Source organism: Anomalospiza imberbis, chromosome 7 (assembly GCF_031753505.1).
Source record: "Anomalospiza imberbis isolate Cuckoo-Finch-1a 21T00152 chromosome 7, ASM3175350v1, whole genome shotgun sequence".
Classification (NCBI taxonomy): domain Eukaryota; kingdom Metazoa; phylum Chordata; class Aves; order Passeriformes; family Viduidae; genus Anomalospiza; species Anomalospiza imberbis.
The window spans coordinates 10,913,322-10,940,511 of NC_089687.1; the positions used below are offsets into that span (position 1 = coordinate 10,913,322).

At 42.7% G+C, this 27,190-nt stretch overlaps 1 protein-coding gene and 1 long non-coding RNA gene across 3 annotated transcripts in view; both read right to left on the bottom strand.

The window, feature by feature from the left end:
* LOC137476932 (uncharacterized) overlaps positions 1-27,190 on the bottom strand; it is a 541,698-nt gene that overhangs the window by 315,201 nt on the left and 199,307 nt on the right. The gene's annotated exons all lie outside the window — the stretch shown is intronic.
* The window catches only part of PDIA5 (protein disulfide isomerase family A member 5), a 97,824-nt gene that overhangs the window by 56,636 nt on the left and 13,998 nt on the right, over positions 1-27,190 (bottom strand). For both annotated transcript variants that reach the window (XM_068195364.1, XM_068195363.1), the window contains exons 3-8: positions 25,488-25,575; positions 11,970-12,053; positions 11,159-11,204; positions 6,297-6,389; positions 4,970-5,030; positions 1,333-1,400 (exon numbers count right to left, since the gene is read on the bottom strand). In XM_068195364.1, the coding sequence (XP_068051465.1) occupies positions 1,333-1,400; positions 4,970-5,030; positions 6,297-6,389; positions 11,159-11,204; positions 11,970-12,053; positions 25,488-25,575 (440 nt within the window). The remainder of the gene's footprint in view (positions 1-1,332; positions 1,401-4,969; positions 5,031-6,296; positions 6,390-11,158; positions 11,205-11,969; positions 12,054-25,487; positions 25,576-27,190) is intronic.

Genomic DNA, 27,190 nt, shown 5'->3' on the forward strand with positions numbered 1-27,190 from the left:
TTTCCAAGTGAGGAAGGAAATACTCAAACCAGAATAGATCTAAATTATCTGGTCTGAATTTAATAAATGAGCTGCACATGAACAAGGAAGGGATAACTGCAGGAGGACAGAGTGCTGTGCAGCATGCCTTCTCTCTGGGACTGTCTCTATAGGTGATGGCTTTACATTCCTAATCCCTCTCACCCCACAATGTACTGCCATGCAGGGCAGGAGTGCCTCCCCAAAGGCTGCAGCATATGTTCCTCGGTGGGGAGATGGCCTTAGAATGCTGCCTGGCTCGACAAAAACACTCTTGAAAATACCTTCTAAGGATTGTGCCATGTCCTAAATAAATCTGAGTAACTCCCACTCATTCCAGCCCTAAGCAAACAAGGATTTAAAGGAAACACTTCTGAAAACAACTGGTTTGGAGAATGTTGGGCAGTCTGACAGCACTAGGTGGTCATGAGAACAAATGGCCAGAGCTGCCCCAGCAATGAACTGCAGTGCTTCATCTTTTCCTCACAAGGAAACCTGTAAACACAGCAGTGAATGATCCACCAGGCAGGATCAGACCAAATCCTGCTACAGCCGTGAAACAACAATCCTATTTCTTCATCCCTTATGTACTCCTGGCATCATATAAATCATACGTTAAGCACATTATAAAACCTCAGCCAGACAGGTGCCTTCGACTTGCTTACAGAGATCAATACACCTTGTAACCACAAAGGGGTAACTAAATTACGGTGAATTCTGTACTTTATTAGAGTCAAAACTTACTTTTATATCAACGTGACATCAGCTTTGACAGAGCTACAGTTAAACTGTAAGCTTCTACTAATGCTGAGTGGCTGGAGGGTGACCAGTAGCTTATGGGAGGGGGACTTCCCTCCCATAACACTGTGATTCTCCACCAAAAAATGGATTAATAACTGCAATGAGGGCATCCATCCCTGGCCTCGCTATGAGACATCAAGCCAAAAAGGTGATCAAACCCATTAAGGCAAACACTTCTTTTTTTACCATGAGCTCGAAAGCCCTAAAAAAAATCACAAATTAGAGGCAAAACATAAGTCTGCATAGTGTCAGAGCCTGTATCTCCATGGAAAAAACTGTAGTGGATATAAAGGGCAAAGGAGTTCGCATCTCATTCTCTAAAGTTTTAGAAGAATACAAACCAAGAGAAAACCCTGAAGATATCTGGATCAGAGTAGTTTATTTCTATTTCATTTCAGTTAGTTTAAAAATGGATCATTTTGCTTTTGATAAATATTTGTCGACTTATATACTTTAAAAAAAAGTGTTAAAATTATTTTTGAAATGTCATATAAATCTCATTGTCTCACTTACATATTTACCCTTGAGTTCTGTGGCTGCCTGCTGATAAGATGGCATCATTCTCTTACAAACACCACACCCTGATAAAAAATAAATTGTGTAAGTAATATGCCAACAACTCTATTCAACCTCTTCTACAGTATCTATCTTCCAAAGCATATGAAGTAATATTTTATATTTAAAAAAATTAAACAAAAATTCTTTATCTGCTTCACTAAATCATTATTAGATTATTAGTTTCTAAGGATGTTACTTGTTACAAGCCTCTATTTTATAACATTTTTCATGCTCTTCACTTTCATACTCATTTCTCATCCTAGTATGGAGAGAGTAAAACCATCTTCTATTTCTCAGGCTCTGAGCTGAGCCCAGAGGAGAATACAAGATGAAACACACATATCAAAAGTCAACAGAAGATGTCATAATTGTGAACTCAAAACAAAAAGCTTTGTGCATTTCTGGTCTTTGAAGGGACAGGGGGAGGTACTTCGGATTCATCCCAGCTTAACAAGGCTTTGAAATTAATTTGAGATGCATTTCCTAAACACATTGCACAGACATCAAGTGTTAAACAGTGCTCTGTTAATTGAGCAGACATAGCTCAGAAGCAACAGCCCTTGTAAGATACAATAATGTGCTGTGGAAAAGACAAAGGGTGAGTGAGGAAGACCACCAATGTGTAGCTGGAGTGTGCTGAGTGAGAGCTGCTTGACGATGCTCTGCAGTGCTAAGCAGATTAGCAGTAAATCACCTTGTAAGCAGCAGTTTCACCCCTGCCAAGTAAAATCTGTGCATGCAGATGGGAAGGGGCAGGAGTGCAGACAGCATGGAAGAAAGGTAGCTGGAGCAAAGCACTCCAGACACTTATTGTGGAAACTCTCAGTCCACCACAGGACAGTAGTCAACATTTCTGTTCAGCTTAACAGAGAGTTTTGAAAATATCTTCCAGAAAGAAGGAACAGATTTTGCAGCCACTAGTTTAGGATCACATCAGCATGCCTGGAAAAGAACATCCTTTAATCTGATGAAGGAGAATTCTTGTTTCCATGGTCTTTCCACCTTTGATCTCTCCACTCAAATTGACAATGAGGTTGTTAAATTAGTGCTGGTCAAAATGACAATTTCTTGGTGGGCACAGACTGCCCACTGAAGTCTTGCAGCTTCATCCAAACCACTGGACAGACATCAAAAGATGTGAGTTGGCAGACATCATCTTCTGAATCCTCTATTTCTTCTCTCCTCAGGAGCCCCAGGCCCTTAAGTCCTGCAGCAGATTTCCCTATCTTCCCCTCCTGACTCTCTTACTGCTCCCTGAAGTACCTTCTAGGGCACAGGCACACACCAGCCTCCTCCACCCAGCTATCACCCCATCATCCTCCTCTTCCCAGCTCTGCTGCTGCCTCAGTTTGCTGCTCCCAAACCCATTTCAGTACACCCTCTCCTGTCCTCATATTTCTGGGTTATATTTTTCAGGATGCTGCCAAGCCACATATAACCCACAAGAGGCATAAAAGGGGAACCTAAAAAAACTCATTTTCTTCTGTTCTTTCTTCTTGTACTTTTCCCAAAAGGGGAGCTTAATTAAATACAGATTAGTGTTTTCACTAGTTAACACCTACATTTTTAAAGCCTTGTTTTCAATCATGTTTATAAACAGCTCCTTCTTATTGCCAAATCCAGACAGTCTCCTGCAGGAGTCATCTTTGACAGAGTTAACTACAAATAAATCTGAATGCCTTCAAGTATACCTAATATTTCATCTTTAGTGCTGTCTGACTTTCTAATATAGGCACGAAAGTACAGTGAAAGGTCTGCAAATGGCAGGTAATATCTTCTGAGGAAAGCAAGCCCTTGCTTTGAATTGTTTTACCCAGACCAACCATTCCTGAAATATTAAAGTAACTAGATCTATGTCTGTAGCTGCATTCATCTCCCTCTGCACCGGTACCTAATGAAAGAGCCCATTTCCTATCAATCTGCCACAATTAATCTAAAGCCCCTGCTTCCAACAAAGCAGAAAAATAAGGCAGCTGTCTTCCCCACAGCCTCCCAGACAAAGCCTGTGATGTCCTCTCGTGCCAAAGACCTCCCTTACAAGTAACAAAAAGCTGAATTTCTGTTAGTGACCAGTCTTGATTTGCTGCTCCCAGTTATGAAAGGTAACACCTGTATGTAACCAATAATTTCAGCTGCCCAAAGCCCATATTTTATTGCAACTGCTGGATGTATTCTGTCTCCAGTAAAAGGAGCAAGAAAAGAAAATTTGGACAACAACCAATTCAGAAAGTCTTGTGTGTTAAATAAAAGATGAGGGAGTTACAAACTGAGAAATCAGAGGGAAAAAAAACCTCACAAGTAGACTTCCTTCACAGCAGTTTGGAAAGCATCACAAGTATTACAGCACTGAAAACTAGCAGGTGTTTTGCCACTTCAAAGAAGAGAAATTGGAAGGAGGAGGGTTTCTGGGGGAACGGTTCAAAGAGAACGAAGGGTTAGATAAGGCACATTTCAGAAAGAGGCTCAGTTGTGGAAAACAATTACTCCTGACAGAGGTAAACTGTGAAAGCACCGGGCAGCCCAGCTCTCCCCGAAGGGACGATTTACAGCAGAGCAGCCGTATCATCTCCCACTGATCCAAGGCTGCAGCTACTGGGAGCAGCCACACACCACGCCAGGCCACACAGGACCACTGCAGAGTCTGAAGGCACAGAGCCACAAGTGATTCCATTTAAAGGAAAATCATCCTCTTCGTGATGCATCAAACTAAGTCTTGGGCAATTTTGGCCATCTTGGCAGTGCTCAGATGAGAATAAAAAGGCAGACTGGTGTTTCAGGCAGTAAGTACAACAGAAAATACACTGAGAAACACCAGATAATGCTGCCATGGGACACAAGTTTTAAAGAAAATTAGACAGCAAATTGCTTGTGGTACCCAACACCAACTTCCCTATCAGGGCACTGCTGCGAGGCTTTCCTAGTTTAGGTCACACATTTATTCTCTTCTCATGGCTTCCCTGCTTCCTGAACTGAGCAACAACTCAAGTGCAACAAAATCTTGCTTAGAAGAGCTGGAAATCCTCTCACACAGCCTCTCACGCAGGAAACACAAAAAGGCAGCTGTAAGTCTGCAACATCAAGGAACAAGCAGCCAATGCAATGACAAGATAGCAACAATACAAGGTCAAGGTCACAAAAAGAAATAGACTCCGATGTGCTCTCCTCTTCCTGAAACCCCACTCACATTTGAGTTAGCCCTGCCCACGTGGGCAGGAACATGCAGGGTGCCTCTGGGATGGAGCAGGAACAATAATCCTGCTCCTGACAGCTGCACTGTTCCCTCTGCCTGCAGCACACAGAGTTTCTGTTCTGTGCAGCACAAATTTAGAAAGGACAACAGGTAACAAAATTATAGAAAGCGGCTGCTTAAAAGAACATTGAGCAAGAACCATCATCACAAGAGAAAGAGACAAGACCAGGATACAAGTGATGGACAACCAGGGAAAACTGAGGACAAACAGGCAGAACAACACAAGGAGCTGAATGATAAAGGTGGCACAAGATGGCATTATTGGTGAAGCTTCTAGTCAGACTTGGACACGTCTCAGTGGAGAAGGGGGAAAGAGGTGACAGGACATGCTGGTCTACTTACATGGGGCATAGAACATCATCAGTAGGGGCTTGTCTTCCTTCTTCAGAAGCCTTCTCAATTCCTAGTGAATGAACCAAAGAAAATAAAAAACACACTTATACTCAGTAAGTGACACCGCACTACAGCTTTAAAAAATGAATGTATGTATTCATAGAACACAGGCTCATTAATCTGAGGGAAAAGGGCTCATCTTTCCTAACAGACAAGACTTATTTTTTTTTCCTTGTTCAATTTTAACTTGAAAGAAGATGACAAAATTTATTACACATTCAGCTATCTGCTAAATATCCTAGACCTGTATCTTCACTGTTAATATGTGGAAGTTCCATGGTTTAGTTCAGTCTCACTGCAGAATCTCTACCTGAAAAACTCTTTCTTTGCTGACACATCCAAAATCCATATTGCAATTCAAAAAGTCAGACTCAATAATAACAAAACAAGTTCAGTTTTCACACTATGAAACCTTGCCAAACCTATGAGATGCCATGTGAAAAGGATTTTTCAGTACCAGCATGATAGGAAAAACTAGATGAAGTTTTCAAATTGAATGCAACCCCTGGAAGCCTTGTAATAGAGTACAGAGGGTGAACATTAAAAATTAATCTTCCTACAAAAACTGAATGTCACAATAACTATTTCTAATATTAAAAATGAAAGCCAGAAAATTGAAATAGCCCTTTACAAAATACCAGCTAGAGTCCAATCAATTAAATTTTAAAAAATCTATAGACTAGAAAACTAATATGAAAGACTGAGCTGATTATATCAGAAAAAACATAATGAGTAACTGTGGTGGCACTGGCTTTTTAAGGTAGTTTCACCACATTCGCTGCTTTCCCACTTAACACGGAGAGGACAGTTCCTGTACCAAGTTGAATCCCTCAAGGATCTGGATCCTCTTTCCTCCTGCTTCACACTTCCTAACCTCAGGCACATGAGGGAACCCAAGTTTTAATGACAACCTGCAGTTTGAAGAGCAGCATTTTACCTCCTACTTGCATTCTGCAGTGACTGCACCTTGCAAGCTGCTCCAGTTCCCTGAGATAAAGAGGGCTGTGCCCCCACACCATCCACAAGCTCTGACACTTGCTGTGTAGCTGGCAGACTGAGGTCACAACCACATGCAGGGCAGAGGAGGGCAGGAAGCACAGGACTTTACAGCCATCACAACCCACAAAATTTGTCAAATCACTTCAAAGAGGCTGGGTGCTTTAAACTTTCCTTCCAAAGAAACAAAATGATGGTGTTTCACTAAGAGTTAATACAAACATACGCACTCCATCACATATATTTATAAAGCAACAGAACATCTATCCAGCTAATGTACCTTTTCACTGTCGACATGTACAATATCTTTGGCTTCAGGATCTTCCTCCCACAGTGGAGCACCTTCTGGATCCTTGAGAAAGGCCACCATAGACTGTAATGAACAGGGGGGAAAATCTTGTAAAGAAACATGGATGGAAATCATGAGACATCCAATCTCAAATCCACACTGTGATGTAAACCCCATCCAATTAGTGCTTTTGCTTTTCTGCTTATATATTCATCTGCTCTAATGCAGATTAGCACAAATCTATTGCAGAACCAAGTGAGCTGTGGGTGTGTACCTTCATCATAACTGGTATTCCAACTTAGCAGTTCCCACTCCCACTATAAAACTGGGCTGTTACTGGGGAACTGGGTTGTTACTGGGGAAAACAGAGTGGAAGTGGACCAGCACAACTGGTGACACATCCCATCACTGGAACGCTCTCAGAGACATTTGTGCTGCCTGCCTGCCTTTGGTGGAGCTGCTGTGGTACAACATCCCAACAACTAATCAACAGAGAGGAGAGTTTAGCTCCTTTTCCTGCCCCTCAGTTGGTACTGCAAGTCTTGGGAGGATTCAGAGCTTACAGCAGGATCCATTTATTGCATTTATGTTTCTGTCTGCTTGCACAGCTAATATTGAAAAGATTTGTCTTATCACAAGAAGCAGCATGTATCAGTCACCAGACAGCAACCAAAACACTTAATGTACAGAGTAAAAAGGATCTAATGGGGGAGGATGACAAACGGTTCCAGAAGAAATTTGTTTTGCAGTGGCATTATCAGGGAAAGGAGACAGTTAGGAAAAAAATATATAAAATCAAGTCATTTACAATGGAGTTACAATACAAAAACCTGTAGACTTAGAGGCATTAACATCCCAAATGACATCCTAAGAAGACTAATAATACATGGAGGAAGGAAAGATGAGGACAAAACAGCAGAGATGTTCTACCTTTAGGACAGCTGCATCAAGTTCTGCTCACCCTCAGCATGCACAGACCTCAACTACACACTGGAGAGGAGAGAGGGGTGAACATTTTGAACAGCTAATGAGTGTAATTGACTCTGCTAGCTTCAAGAATTCCTGCATGCCAAATTCAGTCATGTAGAAAAAGATGTGGTTAGAGGATGGGGGATTAAAGAGATTTAATTCATCCAGCCTCTCCCTCTCAGCCAAGACAGAAAAAAATTAGATGTGTAATGTCTTCTGGCAGGAGCAGGCAGTACGTTGCCTTGCCCTCAATTCTTCATGCAGAGAAGAGAACTTCCTCTCTTGCTTTAAACAGGGAAGAACAACACCCAAACAAACCACAGCATTCTCTAATCACCGAAAAGCAGTGGTCCCCAGGCTGCTGTGTTAGAGGCCACAGCAAGGTCCAGGGCACAGCAACCCTGGTGCTGCAGAACCAGCTCTGCTCCAGTCCTGCCGTGCTACGGTCAGGACCTGTTTTGACCCCATAGCATAGACAGAAGCACCATGGGCTGTAGCCAGCTGTGCCAGCTTTGAGCCTTAAAAGCTCAAAGCTCCATTCAGCAGCATACAGGACATGCTTCATCCAGCACATACTGCTAAAACAAGCAAGTTTTAACAGAAAAGCTAACCCATAATCATATATTTGGACCTAGGTTTTAATGTGGAAGAAAATATACACAAACATATCCTTGTGATTTTGATTCCTTTGAAGTAGCATGCAGTAAGGATGCTAATAACTAGACCTGCCTCAATTTCACACATATACTCCTTACAACAGCCAGCTTGAAAAGGATTCAGGGTTTAGAGCAGGACCAATTTATTGAGTTAGTCTATTCCCCTTGCTAGTACTAAGCAGATTTGTACTTCATTGAGTTCTCTCCATTTTAGAAGAAGGGCAAAACTCTCCCTGTACTTTACACTCCAGAAAAGGCTTCATCATGTAATAAACACAGCCTGGATACTGGCATTGTGGCTCTCTTGAGAATTAGACATCATGTGGCAAAATCAGCATGTGAACAGACATTCCAGGTAAGATCAAAGACTGACCTAAGCTTAGGTCTTCAACAGCAGATGACTACAGCTACTTGAGGAGAAGATAGACTACTACTTACGGTTCTTATATAGCTTACACTGGCACATGCTCTCAATTTCTGGCAAAAATAAATTAAGTTTATGCACTCTGCACCAGCTGTTGTATACAGACCTCTGTGCTTTCTAACTACCAATGGATCTATCTGTTATGACTATCTAATACTGCTTTTCAGACTCCTAAGTTCTTGGCTTTTGCAACATTTAGCCACAAGTTCCAATTTTTTTTTTAACATTGCAGTTACTAGTTTCAAATCAACCATCCCAAAATGCCACTGTTTGCCCTCAAATTTGGAGAAAAAAGAAGTAATAGCCCCCTTTTTTAAGCTACTCACAATTACAGAAATATCAAATTCTATTGGAATTTCCTCCAGCTGTCCTTTTTAGTATTGTGAGAACCTAAGCCCTTCTGCAAAGAATTGGAAATACATTTTTAAACTATTCCTAATAACTTTGCGTCACTGAATTTTGTTCTCTTGCCTTCCATCTCCCTTTCCTAGATACCCTGAACGGCTCAGATCATAACACAGGTCTCAGCAGCAGGAGGTTCTGACTGACAAGCAACTTCCCCCTACTGTGAACACTGAGCTATCCTTTACTCCTCATTTTTCTAACAGTGAAACCACAAGGGCATCTCTGCTAATTACATAAGGATTTAGTTACTTTAAGAAATGAAAAGCTTTTCTAAAAACCTGAGTACACTACCAGCTGGATCAGCCACATCTATGAAATTGCTGATTACTCCAGAAGAATCCTTCTACAGTTCTTCAGAGCTGTGTCCATCATTCTCCAAAATGTCATACATATATTAATATGTCTACTGGATATCTGGAAAGAAGATCCGAGTTTTATTGCCACAAGTTTGCTGAATGATATGAAACAAATCCTTTAATCTCCCTGTTCTTCAGTGTGTCCACCTGTCCATAAAATGAGTATGATACCCTATGTAATTGTGTTGCTGTGCTACTCTCTGTTTGTATGTACTGGGAGAGTCCTGACAAACACAACTGAGAGAGAGAAACAAAGGTCACTGGCCCAACAGAAGAAAACAGGGAGAAGTGGAACAGAGGGAGAAATACAGAAAATATCCAGGCAGCTGTGAGCAGCAGAACAAGCAAACAGCTGAGTTATTTGATCACTGCCCAGATCTGATCCACTACCCAACCTGTAAATCATTAGTGGCTGGTTTCACAGGGGCAGTTAAATTGAGAAGGACTCCAGCTCCTAGAGTGAGGGAGCTTCAAAATCCCTCTTGCACCTCCAATGGAATCCCACACCCCTGTCCGTGGGATGCTGCTTTCTTCTTCCCAGCAGGCAGGGCAAAAGGGAAGGGTGAAATGCTCATCACAAAACAGCTGAAGGAATAAACGATCTGGTTCCTGTTGTGCTATGACTGCCTCTCAGCCCAATGCTCCCTGGAGCACTGCAGGTGCTTTCCACTTGATCTGATCTGTAAGGAAGAGTCACAGCACTAATTCCTGGTTGCAGCACTTTATGGAGGGCAGAACAATACAATCTTGTATTGTTCAAATCACCCAAATGTAGGCAACTAGGAAGTCTCCCTTAACCCATCACCCACCATGAAGGAAAAAAACAATCACCATCTGCAATTCCTCACTAAGTACAGAAGCTGATTTAGGCAGCTGCTGACTGGGCTGGGTATTTAACAATGCCCTTCCTAATGCCAGACAAGATTTCTGCTGCAGGAGATGGAAGATACACGGCCCTACCCTTCCCATCTCAGATAAATCCTGCATCACAGCCTCAAGTGAAGACTGAATGAATTCAAGTCAGGGCACACTTCCAAGACAGTCCCCCATCAGATACTCTCCAACTCTGTCTGTAAAAGCAAGGTCCAGAGCAAGTGCACTTAGGAACAGCCACTTTGGCAGACTCAGGTTCACAGAGCATCTCACACAGGCTTTCCTCCATGCCAGGGCAATGCCCTGAGCAAGCCAGAAAGGGGAAATACATGGAATTATATCAGCCTGGGGTGAATGTCACCAAGCCTTCAAAAGACCAATGACTGTGCAGAGCCTGGGTTTGCTGGAGGAGGAAGAGAAACAGGAACTGGGCATCAGAGCTGGACAGAAGATTTCTGGAAGCCAAGACATTGCCAGGCTCCTCACGTCAGGATACTCCCAGCGCTTCAGCAAGGCTTTGCAAAGGAAAGCTGCACGCTTCTGGCCTGCTCACTGTACTTTCAGTCCACCATTCCCACAATCATCTGGATCTACAAATTCGTATCATGCCTCATGCCTTCTCTCTTCCCTTGCCCACAGAACATTGCCTTCCATTGCTTTATGTCAAGATTTGCCAGAAAAGAAGAAAGGTTATTTTATACCTGATGCACTCAAAGCACTTTCATAGGAGCTGTGGTTCTACAATCTGATAAAAGATAAGGCCACTCAGCTCTTTAAAGTTTATAAACACATAATCTAAGAACCTCAGAGAACTCCTTATCAAAACACAGTATCAGATAATACTTTGAGTTATACTACCACAAAGAGCACCTTGTAATCAAAACAAGAAAATCCTAATTTGTTACTAGCGTGTAAGTTAACTTACAATTTACCTTCCAGTTCAACATGGGGTCAATCTTTTAAATAATAAACAATTTTCCTGGATCTGTGGGTGACAGACATGTATGCACACAAAAACCTTTAGGCCATTCTGACCACTGTTTATAAAGATTAATTCCCTCCCTTTCATGCCTTCAGCATGAAAAAATATTAAAACCAGTTTTTAATCCACAAATGCCTCACCCACATCTAGCAAAACCAAAAGAATAATAACAGAATATTTGAATTTACCTTCAATGTGACCGCTCTGTTATATGCAGTATGAAATGCACCGTCCCTGTTAAATGAGGAGTGGGGAATAGTGTTAACTTACAGTAACATTTCTGGAATTCATACAGCTGCTCTTCCTGACTTCTCACTAACCAGAATAACATCATCCTGCTGATGCCAGAGAACTAAGCACAATTTATAGTACAGTAGTTTAAGGGGAGGTGGGGTGGGGAAGAACGAGAGGAAGGAAAAAGGGAGGGCGCAAACCCAGTGTAAAGAAAACAGTTTCCCAGTAAACAATTTCCTCCCCGATACTTTGACAAGATTATTTACTAAGGCATGATCTTTGGAGATGGAGATGCAGCTGCTTGGTGTACCTAACAGTACTCCCACTCCTATTATATTCAGAAAGAAAAATACCTTGCTGTCTCACAACACTTGCCTTTCTCCACTCATATTATGAAGGGATATCTCAAGTCAGAAAGGCTGAGGGAGGTGAAGCAACTTGTCCCAAGTTGCCAGCAGGCAAGTGACAGAAAGCAAGAGAACTCAAATTTCAGGCATCCGCCCCACGCACTGGGCAGTTTCAGTCCATTGGACATCTCTCCCTGGCCCCACTCGTGCTGTTAGTGTTCTCTGTTCAACAGCAGAATAAATTTAACTCAACTTCTGTCACAACACATGCTTGCAAACTGAAGAAACAGTAATTAATTTCATAGGACAAAAAAATTAGTCATCTTAATGCTGCAGCAGTATGGGGCTGAAAGAAGAATAAACACTCTTACTGGGGGCATCAACAATTATGAACTATAAATCCCAGCCCAGCACTCACTTATAATGGAGTAATTCCACTCCCTTCTCCTTTGAATTAGGATCTACCTTCATCTTCTTGCATAATTTTCGGCTTTCAGTATCACTGCAAAAAACACATATTGGAAGAAAGGTTACCCAAAAAGAAAATCAAATGCATTCAGTCCTGAGAGCTCATTGCTGTGGTCAGCAATCATCAGCAATTAGTCCAAACCAACAGTAATCTGGAAGCTGTTGAGCTAAGTTTGTGGGACAAGCATTGTGAAAAGCTCCATTAGTCAATTTAATTTCTCTGTTTGCTTGGTCAGGACACAGTGAACTGTGTTAAATTTACATTCCAAAGCCAAGCCCTGACCAGTAGTGAAGCAGCTTATTCCAGCATGTCCAAGAACCTCAGCAGACCTTCTGTCCATGAGATTAACATAAAATTTAAGAAGCCAAATTTCAGTAAAGCCGTGCTACTGTTAGGGTGGTGGTCAAAGAGCACTGTTTGTTAAAAGAGTCAAAAGGAAAGAGCAGGTCAGCTTTTACATTTGGCAGAAGATAATAGAAAGCCAAAAAAAAAAAAAAAATGTTCATTGTATGTCCAAATCCAAATCACAAGTGTTTAGCCTTAAAAATGTCCTGCAGAAAACAAAAACTAGTTGAAATATGGAGCCCCAAGCCCAGCAACCCCATTAATTCTAGTTATGAAAGATTTGTCCTGGAGCAACACCTGGAAAGCAGAGGCAAAAACAGCTCTTAAAGAAAGAGGGAGGTATCAACAGACAGACCTGCTGGAGGTGGTCTTCAAATTGAACAAGACTGAATTCCAGCATCAGATTAGGCTTGAAGAAGAGAGAAGGGTCATGGGAGAGAACATTTGTTTCAGTGGGCAGATAAAGGGTCTTCATGGCCTAGCAGCTCTCCTAAACAGTGCAGGAGTGAAGCCATAAGGAGACTTCAAGCTGAAGTGAATAAGAAGTTGGTCAAAGATCTGGGGAGATGAGCAAAACAGAAAAGAGGATGATTCACATTGACAAGGCTGTTCTCTGCACTGACAAACGCAAGATTAAACAGCTCGGAAACTTGCTCCCAGCAGAGGACAACTTGTACCTTTTACACAGATAAATCAATTTAGAAAATGAAAACACTGAAAACCCATCAAGTTTAAACTGATTAGAGACAACAAGATGCAAGGCTTGCAAGAGCCCCACCAAATTAAGTGTGCTGCCAGCACTGGTGCTAATTCTCCCAATCTTCTCCAGCTGCCTTTCTACAAATGTGAAGAACAACAAACACCAAGTTCACAGTGAGCTGCAAGTGAGAATGCACCTTAGTGAAAACTTCCCAAATGCTTCTGGAAAGTAGGAGGAAAGTGCCAGGGACACATGCAGCAAAATCAGAATATTATGCTGAAGATAAGAAATGAGAATTTTAAGGAACTAACAAAGCACACAGCTACCACACCAGGAAGGAGCACTTGTAATCTCAATTGAACAGAAGTGTATTTATCTGAAGAGTCTTACTGAATTCATGTCAGTTTTGCATTTTAACATCACTGTAATCCATAAACATTTTCTTTGCTTCTCTGTGAGGCTGGAGATCTGAGCTTGACAACTGAATCATGTGGACACTTGTAACACTTGTGTCTCATTGTAACAAAACTAGACTATGGAACAAACGCCCCGGATTTGGAGTTATGCAAAAACACCATGTTTGCCACACGGAGTTCATACAAAAAGCCTGCGCAACATCACACCCACGGGTTAGAAACATTCTGTCTTCTCTCCCCTGCAGTTCTCCAATGGTCCCTAAATGGGCTAAACCTAAATGACTCGAAGGTCAAGGAATCTCCAGAGAAGATACCAGTTTCAGATCATCCTTTTGTGCAGATTCAGAGGCACAGAGAAGGTCTTGTGGCCCTGCTGCAGCTGACTGCCAGGCACTCAACTACAGTCAGCTCACACAACAGTCAACATTTGTAAATGCTCTTCTAGACACTCCCAAATGTTTCCAGTGTGCAGGTGTATCTGTGGCTATCTCAGCCCAGACGAATGTTATGTGCTTGATGTGAACAAGTGTAATGCTGAAACCTCAGCAACAGGGTCTGTGAAACCCCAAGATGTGCAGACAATTGTTCTGGTCTAAGCAGAGGACTAAACCAGGTAAGAGAATCCTGTGCCTGTTCTACCATTTTTTTTTTGGTGCAACAACTAACCATGTGGGGAAGGAAGTGTAATTTTCCCTTACGTGTCATTTAGAGATCTGAATGGATACTAATATTCTGAAAGGTTTATAGTGGAAAGAAGCTACAAAGCATTGTTACTGATCTATACCTGTGAGTATGCAGCTAGCAACTCCTACCACTTTAACTCCTACCAATTCATTTTCTGTTTGCATGAGTTTCTATTAAAAAAAAAAAAAAAGAAAAGATAAGAATAGCTATTTCACTGGATCTAAGTGTGCCCTGCTTTCAGGATTTCTCCATTTGCAGAGATTCACACAGCTGCCTGAATGCACAGCCATTATCACAGGAAAGAAAGCAGCAGTTTGCTCCAGTATGTCTCCTACCATTTAGTGGGCAGATTCTCTGCACCACTGCATTGAGAATTAAGCCTGTTTATGCAAGCTATCTGCACTGATGCACGGGATAGAAGAGGAGCAAATTCCAAGAATAGGAAACGTCTAAATATGTATCAGTAATTTTTTCATGCATCAGTGCAGATTTTTGCACATGCCAGACCCACCAGCTCAGATGCTATGCTAACAATTATTTGGAAAAAACAGAAAAGGAGATGTTCAGAAATGGCAGAGATGGACCCCTCTGCTTTTCCTTCTGCCTTCACTTAGAGAGAAAAATAACCTGCAAAGAGCAACCTGCTCTGATATCGCTTGGTAATGACCATTACTCTTAATAAGAGTAAATATCAACACAGATGCAGCCTGCTCTGAGATTTGTCTCTTTTGAATCTCAGCCAACAGCCTCTCTCTGAAGATGAGCTCCTCAACTCTCACATGGGAGAGGGTAATTAGGACTCCAGTTCTTGGAATTTAATTATATCACTTGAAGAGGCAGTGTAAGAGTTTGTTATAATGACTAAAAGTAAAAAAAAAAAAAGCAACCAAAACAGGAAATAAAAGGAAAAAGAAAAAAAAAAAAAACAAAAACAAAAAACATAAACCACAACCTAAGAAGCCAGAAACTACTCCCAAAATCAGCCCTCTATCAACCCAAGCCAAGCCACGCCAAAGGCACCAGGCTCAGGAAATACTGGCTTGAGGACAGGTCATTAATGTGTCCCCAGCAGCCATCCTTGGCTACCTCTTGCCTCCAGAGCAATTTGAACCCTGGCTGGTCCCTGCTGTGCTACTGCTGAAGGGACCCTTGCAGGCAGTCCTACAATAATCCAGCATTATCTCCCTGGAAAATCATCCAATACATCGACCTATTTGCAATACCACAAGGACCTAGCCAGCAGCTGTTTATGTGGTAATAAGGTCAAAACTTAACTGGAACAACGGCACAGCTTCCATCTACTCCCACAGGCATGTTCTCTACTCTTCCCCTTCCACAAAACCACAGCTCCAAAATGTGCCTTTGCTGGAGAAGTGAGGACATATGACAGCTTGCTAAAAAGAAAAATGAAGTGAACGATCTAAGCTGACCTAAGCAAGAAGTGTAAATAGCAACAGAGGTATCGTGCATTGCAAAGATCGCGTGCACACTTCACCCCTCTCCATTCCCGTCCCCATCTCCTCCACCAGGACACATTTCTGTCATGGGGCTTACGATGGAGCTGGCAGGAAGCCCAGCTGGAGCACTCCCTGCAAACCTCTGGGGTCCCTTGTCAGCGTTGGCATGCATGAGTAATCCCTTAGCACAGGCAGCCAGCTGTTACCAGGGCAGGAGGGTGGCAAGGGACTCCTGAAGGAGATCTGGCCTCCTTTGGCTCACCACCAGTGCAGCCAGCTCCTGAAGAGGACGTGTCACAGCCATTCCATAGGAGTGGCACAAGATGCTCTGCCTGTCCAGGACTGCCCGTAGATCTGCAAACTCATGGTCATAAGGATGGAGAAGCAGAGAGAAATACAGACGGTAGTCCTCAGTGGTAGGAGCAGCAACACAGAAAAAGGCTTTTGCAGCAATGGGTCAAGGTAATTTGGAGAGAGAAGGAACGGAAGATAAAAGCTGGACAGAAGGAACACAAAATAAGACCCAGGAGTTTTGCTGCAGCTAAGTCCACAGAGTTTCTAAATCTAAACCAAATCCAAGATGGATGGATGCCAAGTGAAAAATGGTGCATGGAGGTGGAAGTGCAAAACCCCCTGCTTGGGACAAATTCAAATATTGTCCAGTCAGGTCCCAAAGCAACATGGTAAGACCAAACATCCTCAGCACCATTCTCTGTCATGAGCACAAATAATGTCTTTTGCAGCTTCCTAATTATTTCCCTTATTATGTAATGCTGCCCACTGGCCTCGCATGAAGACAAGAAAACAGCCCCACAGCCACATTTCTGGGGAGGAAGGATCTGGAGTGACTGTCGAATACCCTCTTCAGCAATGACAAAAATGCATCCCAAAACATTCATGTCTCCAGCTGCCCATGTAACAGCACAGTGTGCGCATGCTGTGTGGCCACATCACTTCCATGCCACTGCCCTGGCATCCCTTAACACTTTTCAATGCAGAGTGCACCCAGCTTTCTTTTTCACCCATACCTAGAGGGCTGCCAGGCACAAGAAAAGTAATTAATAAAAATGCTGACAGAACCAATTCAAGTAACCAGGTCAGTAAATGTGCCTGCACAAAAACTATCTCAGTCCTCTACCAGCATATATGTAACCACATGCAACCCACAGACCTCATGATTTCTAAACAGATTTTCTCTTTTATCTGTACATATCACCATCTGAAACAGGGCTCAACAATCCATGTAAATGATGCTTCAGCAGTCCCTTATATCACTGTTGTGCCTGTAGACGCTAATGCAATGGACGCTCTGTTGTATCTGTGACAGAACAAACACTGTCACTGTCCCAACAGCTGGAAGAGACAAAACGGAGCAGGTAAGGAGCAAGAGCAGGCTCCAAGAGCAAGGGAATACAGCAAAGCAGAAGCAAGGCTGTCTATAAAGCAGGCCTCCCAACACTGGAAAAGCTTTGGAAGGTACCAGCCAAGCTGTCATCTTGTTACCAGCACGTCCTCTCATTCTTGTCTCCGTTGTTGAGGTGCTTTCATTCTTTTATGTTATAGTAAAAACCATCACAGAGAACTCCAGTCATAACTTCAGGGAAGTTCAACTGCAATTTCAGTCCAGCTATCAGAAGTGAATGATCAAACAGGGTTTCCCAACCCAATGCACAGCATCTGCAATACCCTCTGGCTACCTTCCATAGAATACACTCTCCAGACAACAGACTGATGAACATCCTGGGAAAGCATGGAGTTGAGATCCTGCCAAACAACTAATTGAGCTTGTGACCCCAAAAAAGCAGCAAAAATTTCCTCAAGCCTCCTAAAAGTATGAAACACATTTGCACTTGCAAACCTAACCTGAAAGAGAAATCATTAAGTCATTCGTAGTTGGATGTGCTCCTACGAGGTTTTGAAATAAAAAAGGAAATTCATTAGCCACTGTTGGGGACAATATGGGATTTTGACTTACACTGTCTTATCAATTCCACCCTCCAACAAATACTGTGTTGTAGGATCCATTTACAATACAGCAGTTTGTGTACTTTGCTGACCAAGCAAAACCAGATTGATTCTAGCAAAACTCTCCTCTTCTCAGACTGCAGGCATTGCCTGTCTCCCCATCATCCTCACTTCTCCCTCCCATTCCAGGCCAGCAGTTGCCACAGTATGCTGCTAACAGTATGTCACATTTAAAAGGCTCCTCATATTCTATAATGATCCCACAACTTCCTGTAACACTCTCTTGAGTCTGATCTGAAATCAGAAATAATAAAAAAAAAATCCTAGGGAAAAAAATCACTTCTCAAACCATCAAGCTGGCTAGCACTTCTCCAAAGAGCTGGATGGTAATGGCTTACACCTCCTTGAACAGAAAATCCATACTCAGCCACCAGTGCAGAAAGGCACTTAGATACTCTGCTCCTGAGTGGGGTTTGAGGACCTGCAGGCACCAAAATAGGAATAGGACCAGGAGAAACAAATGCAGAAGTAATGAGCACAGGAAGCTTAAATACAAGATTTATCTTGAAAAAAAAAAAGCAATGTTTTGCACCCATTCTGGGTTCCTGATGGAAATTATCTTCTAGAACAAGTAACAAGAGCAACAGGTTTCCACAGCACAGAACAAATGAACCAGTCAAACAGTGCAGCACATGAAAAGCTTGAATATTTAAGGGATGGGGGAGCATGAAAGCCAAAACCAGAAAACGTACTGCTGGAAAGAATTAAAGATAAGGATTAGCAGATTAATGGGACAGTCTCATGTGAATTTAGGGCCTGGTTTTACCCCCTAGAATACAGCAAAAATCCCCACTTCAAGGGGGGATTGCAATCACCTTGCAGATGATTGCAGCCTTCTGCTCCAAACGTGCCAGGAATGCAAACAGAATAATCCACGTGCTGTGGAGACCCAGCACCACTTGTCACCCAATACAAACGACTCCCTGTGCCCATCAGTCAATTAGAGAGGCCAGGGACCTAGAGGAATAAGATTAAAAAGAAGTATTTTTTGAAAATTAAAACCCATGAGATTAATTCTTACTGCGAGCAAGAGCAAGCCAAAAAGCAGAAGGAAAACCAAGACAAAGAGGTAACACGTATCATCATATCGTCAAGCTAAAACAATTAAGGGAGAAAATTATAAGCTCCAACCCCTGCAGAAAGTCAAGAAGTCATAATGAACAGTACTTTCCAAGGAAATATAAATTAGCAAGAGGCACTTGGCAGCCCACATACCTGCACAGAAATAAGGTAAACACATTCACAAGAGCTACCAAAGTCTTTGTTGGAACTTCTAAAATCACCACCCAAATTCTTTGCAAAGCAGCAGCTTCCCTCATCCCACAACATGGCACAGGGAACACTGTCCTAACCTGGGACGCAAGATGACTACTACTCTGTCTTTGAGTTCACAGGAATCTAAGAACCCCAAAATATGGGTTTTCAACATGTCACCCATGGGCACACAGATGCTGCAGCCCTTTGTACACCCATTTATGACCTTTAGGTGCACCATGGGCCTGGAGAGAATGGATGCTAGAGGATGTTTTAATTGAATTACTGGGCGCAGAAAAACAGAGGTGACTTCTTTTACATTAAATCTCAGCTTCCTTGCTCTTCATTTTGGTCTGAAAAACAGCAATGCTGAAGATTTGGTTAATGAGCAAGTCTAGGCAAAACCTACAGAATACTCAAGTTTAGGGTGAAACAGACATGAGCTCAGGCTCATACACCCAACCACTACTGTGGATTTAGGTAATTGCTCTGGGTTTCCGAATTAATGCAATACACCAGACTGAATGGGTTTAAGTTAGGAACTGGGAGCTTACTTAAAAAAGGATTTTTTTTTCAGATTCCTGCATGGTTACTCTTACAGTAAAATAAAAAGGCTTTAATGTGAATGAACATTAACCACACAGACAGGTTATGACACAGACAGGAGGAAGGCATCGAAAATCTATGCTGTAAATGCAGTTTGCCCTTATAAATGGCACTCACACAAGGACCACACTGGCAGTATGGAACACTTGCAAAGTGTTCCTGAGGGACACCTGCCTTACCTCCCCTGGATCAGCTGCAAACAGAGCCCTGATACCTCCCACAGGCTGGCACTATGAGCCATCCTCTCCTGAGTTGCCCTTCACCTTCAAGGCTACTGTAGGAAAATGCAGAAATCCCAGACACCACAAATTGCTTGGATGGAAAGGGCTGTACCAGGGCAAGACCAGCATTCCTCCATTCTTTTTTCTCTATTAGGTCTGGTCAGTTTTATTTGCAATTTCAAAGCTCTTTATCAGCTTTAAAATTCAGCTACAAGTACGAAAGATGAGTAGACTTACTCTCCTAAATAAATCCTACTTCTGAGTGGCTTTACAGGATGAAGGCAAAAACTAGAGAGCAAAATTACTCTAATACTATCTGTACTGCCAGCCTTATTTCTGAAATTTCTCCCTGCTATGTCAAGGCATTAAACACATTCATTTATGACTGTGTGGATAGGTAAAGCCTTTCTGTATCTAAGCATTAGGAAATTAGAAATTTGGGAAAACCACATCTAAAAGACAAAAAAAACCAGGGATTTTAGGGAAAACCCCAGAAAAGACAAATACTCTATAGATTTGGCTCTCTTCTGAAGCAGCCTGTTTAGCTGTGTAGGTTTGAATGTACTGCTTTGCCAGCCAAATTATGCTCTCACCTTTATGCTAAGTGTCATGGGACTGCTACAATAACAAGGAATTATTGGGGATGGGGACTACAAGAATGATGCACGTGACACACAAAAGGGACTGTAAGAATGATACACAAAAGCAGAAAATGTGGGATTAAAACCAAACAAAAATTAGTCAGTCATTTTAACCAGATGGCATTTCCTCTTCCTAGCAGTCTGATGTGCTAAAGCCAAGCACAAGCGCTATGACAGCAGATGGAAATCACACAGCTTTGTTTATGTTTGGGACCTACAGTAAAGGGAATCATACAAGTTTGAGCAGAGAATAATTACCCAAAGCCAAAGAAATGGATATTTTTTTTAAAAATACCAATCCACAATTGGGCAGGAGTTATAGTCAATAAAAACATGAGACAATTCAATAACTGGAAAACCCAGGAGTGTTCCCTAAATCATATTCATGATGGAGAGAGCTACTTTCAACTTCTTCAAAGCTGCACCTGACCATAATGTGCTTAATAACCTGCCAAACACATTTTCTTCTCATCAACAAAGCCATTTTACTTTATTTTCATGTTACCCAAACTAGTTACACTTTTCCAAGTAACATCAGTCCTTGGCCACACTGTGGTCTATCACAAAAACTCACTTAAGAAGGCTAGAGAATAACTTTGTACTGACTACTCTTCAAAACCACACCTCAGGACATCACAAACTGAGACTAGAGCTTCATCTGCTTTAAATACAAGCAGCAGCAACTTTGTCTTTCACTCAAAAGGTAATTCCATCTTACTGTGCTCCCAGGCACATCACTTTGTACCTTTTACTTGCCACCACAAGGATTTGACAGGAGTTTCTATTTTTAATAAAACTCCTCTTTTACTTGACCACATCGGTGCTTACCTCCAGTTTTACCAGGCCTTAAAAAATGGATGTTTTGTGAGATCAGGGGGATGCAGAGGTTCTGCAGCACAAACCCCAACCAGAGTTAGCAGCGGCCAGTCTCTGAGATAGAAAATATCACATCCTTTTGTGCTTTTTTGCAGATATCCAAGCTTTCAACTACCTATGATACCCTTCAATCTTTCAAATTTCTACCAGCCAACAACTAAAAAAATAATTCAATAAATAGCACAACCTCCTGCTTTCTTACATGCCCATTCCAATTTCACCTGAATGCCCTAAAGAGCACACCCATTCATGCTGCTGCGGCATTTTTCCTTTGAAAGCTCTCCACACTCTTTATAAACATTGACTAATGAATCAGGAAATATTTACCCAGTTGCCTGGAAAACAGGTACACCTTTTGTAACTGCACAAAGTAACAAGAAGCAACTCATTAGCAGAGTCAGGAACAGAAGCTGTGACTCCCAGCTCCTATTAACGTGGCATGTCCCCAGACACAAGCTCCAGAACACTTGCTCCCAAGGTGCCTGCTGCACCTCTCTGGAACACTGAAGATTTAGCAACCTGCAATGTTGTGCTCCATCCCCAATACCATGCATCTCATCAGGCATAATTAGTTCTCTTGTCTCTCACACCACCATTCATTCAACGTCAAACGCCTCAGCAAAGACTTCCTAATTAAAGCATGTAAAGGCTAAAATAAAACATATTTTTGTCACAGCGCTGCTGGGTCTTTCATTCACAATTGAAACAGCTTCACGTTTATGCGTGTACAGGGCCACGTATGCTATCTCAGCACACAGCAGCCAACAGTAACCACTTTGATGCTGGGAGCAATTCTCCAGCTGCCCCTTCATCTCTAGAAGGAGGAGTGAATCTGCAAGAACTGACTGAGCTCTCCTGAACAAGGACCTTATCTACAGTGCCACATGCAGGGGGGTCACACTCCAGCATGGCACTCGGCACAGGCGAGCCCGGCTGTGCAGGAAAGGCAGGCACGTGGCATTTCCAGCCCTACACTTCCCAAGCCCCAGCAGGCTGGGGATCTCTGCTAACCCACCTCCAAGTGACCAAGTGGCAGCCTCTTCTACTGGACACTGTCTCAGCAAGAAACCAAGTACTTCCCCACATCATGCCGAAAAACTAACTTCCCTCTCTCCCTGAGACCACTCAGCCTGGAACTGAAAGCTCAAAGCTAACCTCTGTCCTATACCACAGACACAGCAGAAGCCAAGGCCAAGGAGCACGGTTTCCATGCAGACCAGCACTCAGGAAGTCCTGAATGCCACGCTTCCAGCCGCAAACCTGCACACTCCCCTCCACCGCACGAAACACAGAACGTGCTGCTGAGACTTAGCAGTCCACACTGATCTCTGTCCATGCAGCAGAATGTTCTTGCCTTCTCTTGAAAACAAGGGGAAGGAGAATGACAAGTAACAAAAAAAAGCACCATCAGTAAAGAAAATGAAAGAAAAGGCTGCTGTCATCGCCACGGGGAAGCAGAGGCACAAACCACAACTCTGCATGTATGCCAGCCCTGCCAACGCTTGGATCCGAAGGCAAAGAAGCCCAGTACAGCAGGATGCGAAGAGCAAAGCCAAAATTTCCCCCTAAATATTGCTGCCAAACAAGGCATTTCTTGTCAGTATTTGTAAAACAAATTGAGCCTGTGCTGTAAATATCCCTGCATCTGTGTGCTGTTTGTTTCGGCATGAAGACTTGCAAATAAGCCTCTCAGCTTGATCCACTCTGGTAGGACTCAGCTGGCCAGACCCTACAACTGGTCCTCCATGACCTGGGGCAGACTGTACTACTGCAGCCTCTGGTATTGTCACTGCACCAAGGTGAGCACTGTGGTGCAGCCACCTGTATACAGTTTTTTAAAAAGCAATAAGCAAAGGAAAAAACCTTTCGTGAAAAAAAAAATTGTTTAAAGTTACCTCAGCACTACTAGATTGATTTCAGAATGCTTCAAAAGCTTAACAAGTTAATCAACCACAAAACTTGGTTTAGGCTCAAACTATTTCTTTAGGGTTTCTTTTTGCATCCACCAAGACCTCCTTTACCACAAGCCAGTCTTCCGGCCCACCTTGCCCCATGAAGCAAGTTCACAGACCCTGTTACGGTATCCCTTAGCAGGAGTGACAGAAGAGATAGAAGTCCATCTCTGAAAAATGCCCAGCTATTTTTTCCAGGTTCTTCCCAAACAAGTCATGAAAGACAGCTCTGCTTTACCCTCAAAGAGAGAATTACACCTATTGCCATGTTACAACATCCTGGTCACTGCCTGCCTCTCAGGAAGTGATAACCTGATTGCAGCATTACTGGTGTCAAAGAAAATTTTGGGAACCTACCAATCTATTCCCATGTTTCCCAAACCCTTACAGCATGACTTTTACCACGCTGCTTCACTGTCTGAGATTAACTCATCTTTCAATATTTCCCCCTCATGGTGAGAGGAAAGGCACTGCAAGTACCAAGCTTCCTATGAAAAGTATTAAAGCATTGCATGGGAGAGACTTGAAAATACATTTCTTGTACGTAGCTTCCATAACAAAGTTTGGTCTAGATGTCAACATAAATGAGAGTATATTAGGGTTTGATTAATTGAAGTTTATTTTACAGCAAAACCAAACAATACATTTCCCTCCCCATCACCATTACTTACAAACTCAGGAGTGGAGACTGACCTGTTGAATTAAGTGCCAAAACCTCCCTGGATTTCAAACTGAAGTCCTAAACATCGAATCTTTCCTTCTCCAACCCAGAACTAAAATAAATCCTGAACGGAGTTAGTGTTTAGTTTTATTACAGCAGCATTTTGAAGGGCCAGCTGAACAGCCTCACCATCCAGCATTTGTATATACCACATACACACACACAGACTAAGCAGTAAGTCCCCCAACACAGAGGTAGCCTAAAACAAAAGACACAAAAAGGTAGCAAGCAGGCCATAACCAGAAACTGAAGCTGATTAGAAACTGAAGCCAAGAGGCTGGCTCAGTATCCTATTTGCTAGCCCTCACTGTAGACAACAAAAAATTACTTAGCACTGCTTTTGTTAGAAATGAAGACTAGTTTTCATGGATTTCAGAGGTGTGCCAGATGTCCTCACAACCTCCATCTTGTCAGAGTCAATACAATTTATCCACTGGCTTTTCAGCAGGTGGCAGGTGGTGCAGGCTTCACTGACCTCTGAGGAACAGCCCTGCTTTCTGCCAGCAGATGACTTGGAACTCAGTCCCCACCAGCTGGGCAGAGATGAAAGTGTGTGTGCACTTGGATGAGCCCAGCAGAATGCAAGCAGAAGGCAGAGGACGCCACAGGAGAGATACCTGCCTGGTGGCAGGGGGAGAGCAGGACAGGTTAATAATCACAAACCCACGTTAATTTCCAATTTACCAAAGACTTATTCTGGGTCACTGTTTGATGGATGAGGGTTGGTTTCAAAAGTGTAATTTTAAGGGAGCCACATGATGTGCAGAGCTGACTTACATTTGTGCACAGTGTACAATCTGTTCATACCATGGCAATCCACCCAAACACACAGGTAGGCAGCAAGCTGCTCCTCTGCAGTGCAGGAAGGGGAACTTGCCACCTGCAGGCAAAGCTCTCAAAGCTGCAGAGGCAGAGGCACTACGATACACAAGCTAAAACCACAAGCAAACTGTCATTGAGTTGAACCACAGTGGAGATTTTCACATCTGCAAACCAGAAAGTACAAACCTGTTCATTCCTCCACCCCCCCACAAAACCACTTACAAAAACAAGTTTCTTTGCCTTCACATTAACAATTGCCAGAACTTATGCCAGCACAGAGGAAGGTCTTCAAAAGAAAGCACATTTTATTGAGAAACACAAATGGGTGGATGCTTAAAAACCAAGCAAACAGCCTTACTGCTCACACAACATTTGCTGTCAGAGCAGAACTGCATTGCCCTCCAGCTGAGGCACAAGATGTGAAATTCCTCCTCCCCTGGCTTGTGGAAAAAAATCTTGCACCCTGTGTGCCACCTATGAAAGACAATGTTAGCTGGGGTCTCAGCTTCAGGCTGGAAAATATGCTGTCAGAGAAGTAACAGCAGCCATAAGGAAAAAAATTATTCCCCTCCACTCGTTCAGAGGAAGAGAAGATGGTAAGATATAAACTCCCTACAGAAGAAACTACACGGAATTATGTGGGTCCACTTAAAGGCAAAAAGTTTCAGAGCCATCAAAAAAGCTAAGATAGCAATAAAAGCCAAAAGGGGAAAGGGAAAATAAGAAGGAAAAGAGCATGACACGTACCCACAGTCTATCCAGCTTATAGTACCTCGTCCTTTCACCTCCTGGGCCACACTGGACAGTAATCTGAGTGAGCTTTCAGCAGCAGTGGCTGGAAGACAAAATTAAATAATAAAACTAAATTAATAACAGCATTACCACTCTACACAAAACAACACAATGTTGCATTTGTATGTGCCAAAGCACCCCAAGAACATTTTGTCTCATTTGAAGAAACCAGTGTAACAGGGATCAGTAAAACCTTCTGTAAACTAGAAGGAAAGCTGGCTGCAGGTGAAGCTGGGTTGCTCCTTCCCTCTACCCCTAAAACAATACACTGAATTTGGTATTTCCAGACATGCTCCCTGAGCTGCATTTATGGAGCTATACTGTGTCCTCTCCTACAGCTTCCATCCCAACACTGCCTTCTTCCCTGTGGCTGGGCATGAACCAGTTTGCACCACAGCCTGCTAATTCGAGCAATTTCATTTAGGACTTTCATCAGCTGTAAGGGCAAGTCATTCAGCATCTCTGCCTCCCTAATTCTACCCCAGCCATACTCAGAAAATAACAGACTTTATCCTCATAATAACCCTGGGACATACCCAAACCAACAGTCATGAGCAGTACCCAGAAAAGGTCCTTCCAAGTACTGGCTGTATTACAAATACCCAACAGAGACTTTTATAATGCTGTGCCACATGTGTAGGTTTTGCAAAACACTACCATTCCAAAAGAGTCTTATAAATGGTATTAAAAATAAACAGAAGAGAGAAAAATATAGCAGTACAAATAAGTATCCATTCCCCCAAAAAATCTAACAGGAACTGTTTCCTTCCTCAATAAACAGAAAATAGAAACCCAGAGCCTCTTCCAGATCTCCACAACTACTTCAAGCAACTGAACGTAAGAATGGCAATATTGGGACAGACAGAATGCTTCTGTAGACCAATATCTTGTCTCCAGCATTTAAGGAAGTGAGGGTCTGTAGATGTCAGAGCAGACAAGCAGAGCCAGCATGTAGGGATAACCCATCAAATAATCCCTAAACCATCACAATTTTTACCTCAACAATCTCCTGAGCCAGAAACAGCCTCTTTGTATTTGACAGACTTTGCTTGGGCCTGATGCCATCAGAGACACCAACCCACACGTATCAGCTCTCCAGAAACTCTCATACCCCCAATACCCAGAACATGCAATTGTCACCTCTCACCAACACAGGGACTTAGGCAGGTGGGGGAATTCTTTGCATGTACTTAGAATGGAGCAGTTTGACAAATACACTTTTAAAAATAAGCCTTCAGCTTGTCCCAGAAGGTCTGAGTACCCCATGTAGGACACCCAGCTGGCAAGGGGAACTAAACATCTCCCATAAATTATGACACCTCCCAAAACCAATGAATTTTCTGATTGCAGTAGAAAGTGACATCTAGTTCTGCTCAGCTGGGAAGAAAAGCCTTTGTTCCAGGAGTACGACCAGATGCTAGCCATCATCTCATCACAGCTGGGGGATGTATATCTGGGATTGAAATTACACCTCCAAATTCCCATCTCTTTTTTCCCCTCCCCTCTTTCTGGGTGACTGTTGGGCAAGAGATTTCTAATTGTGCAAGGATCACTGTTCTAAGAAGAAACATTAATTCCACAGTCAGCTCTGCATGCAATGCTTTAGACTGCTAAAACTAACCAATTAAATAACAAAAACAGAATAAAAGAAATCTCCA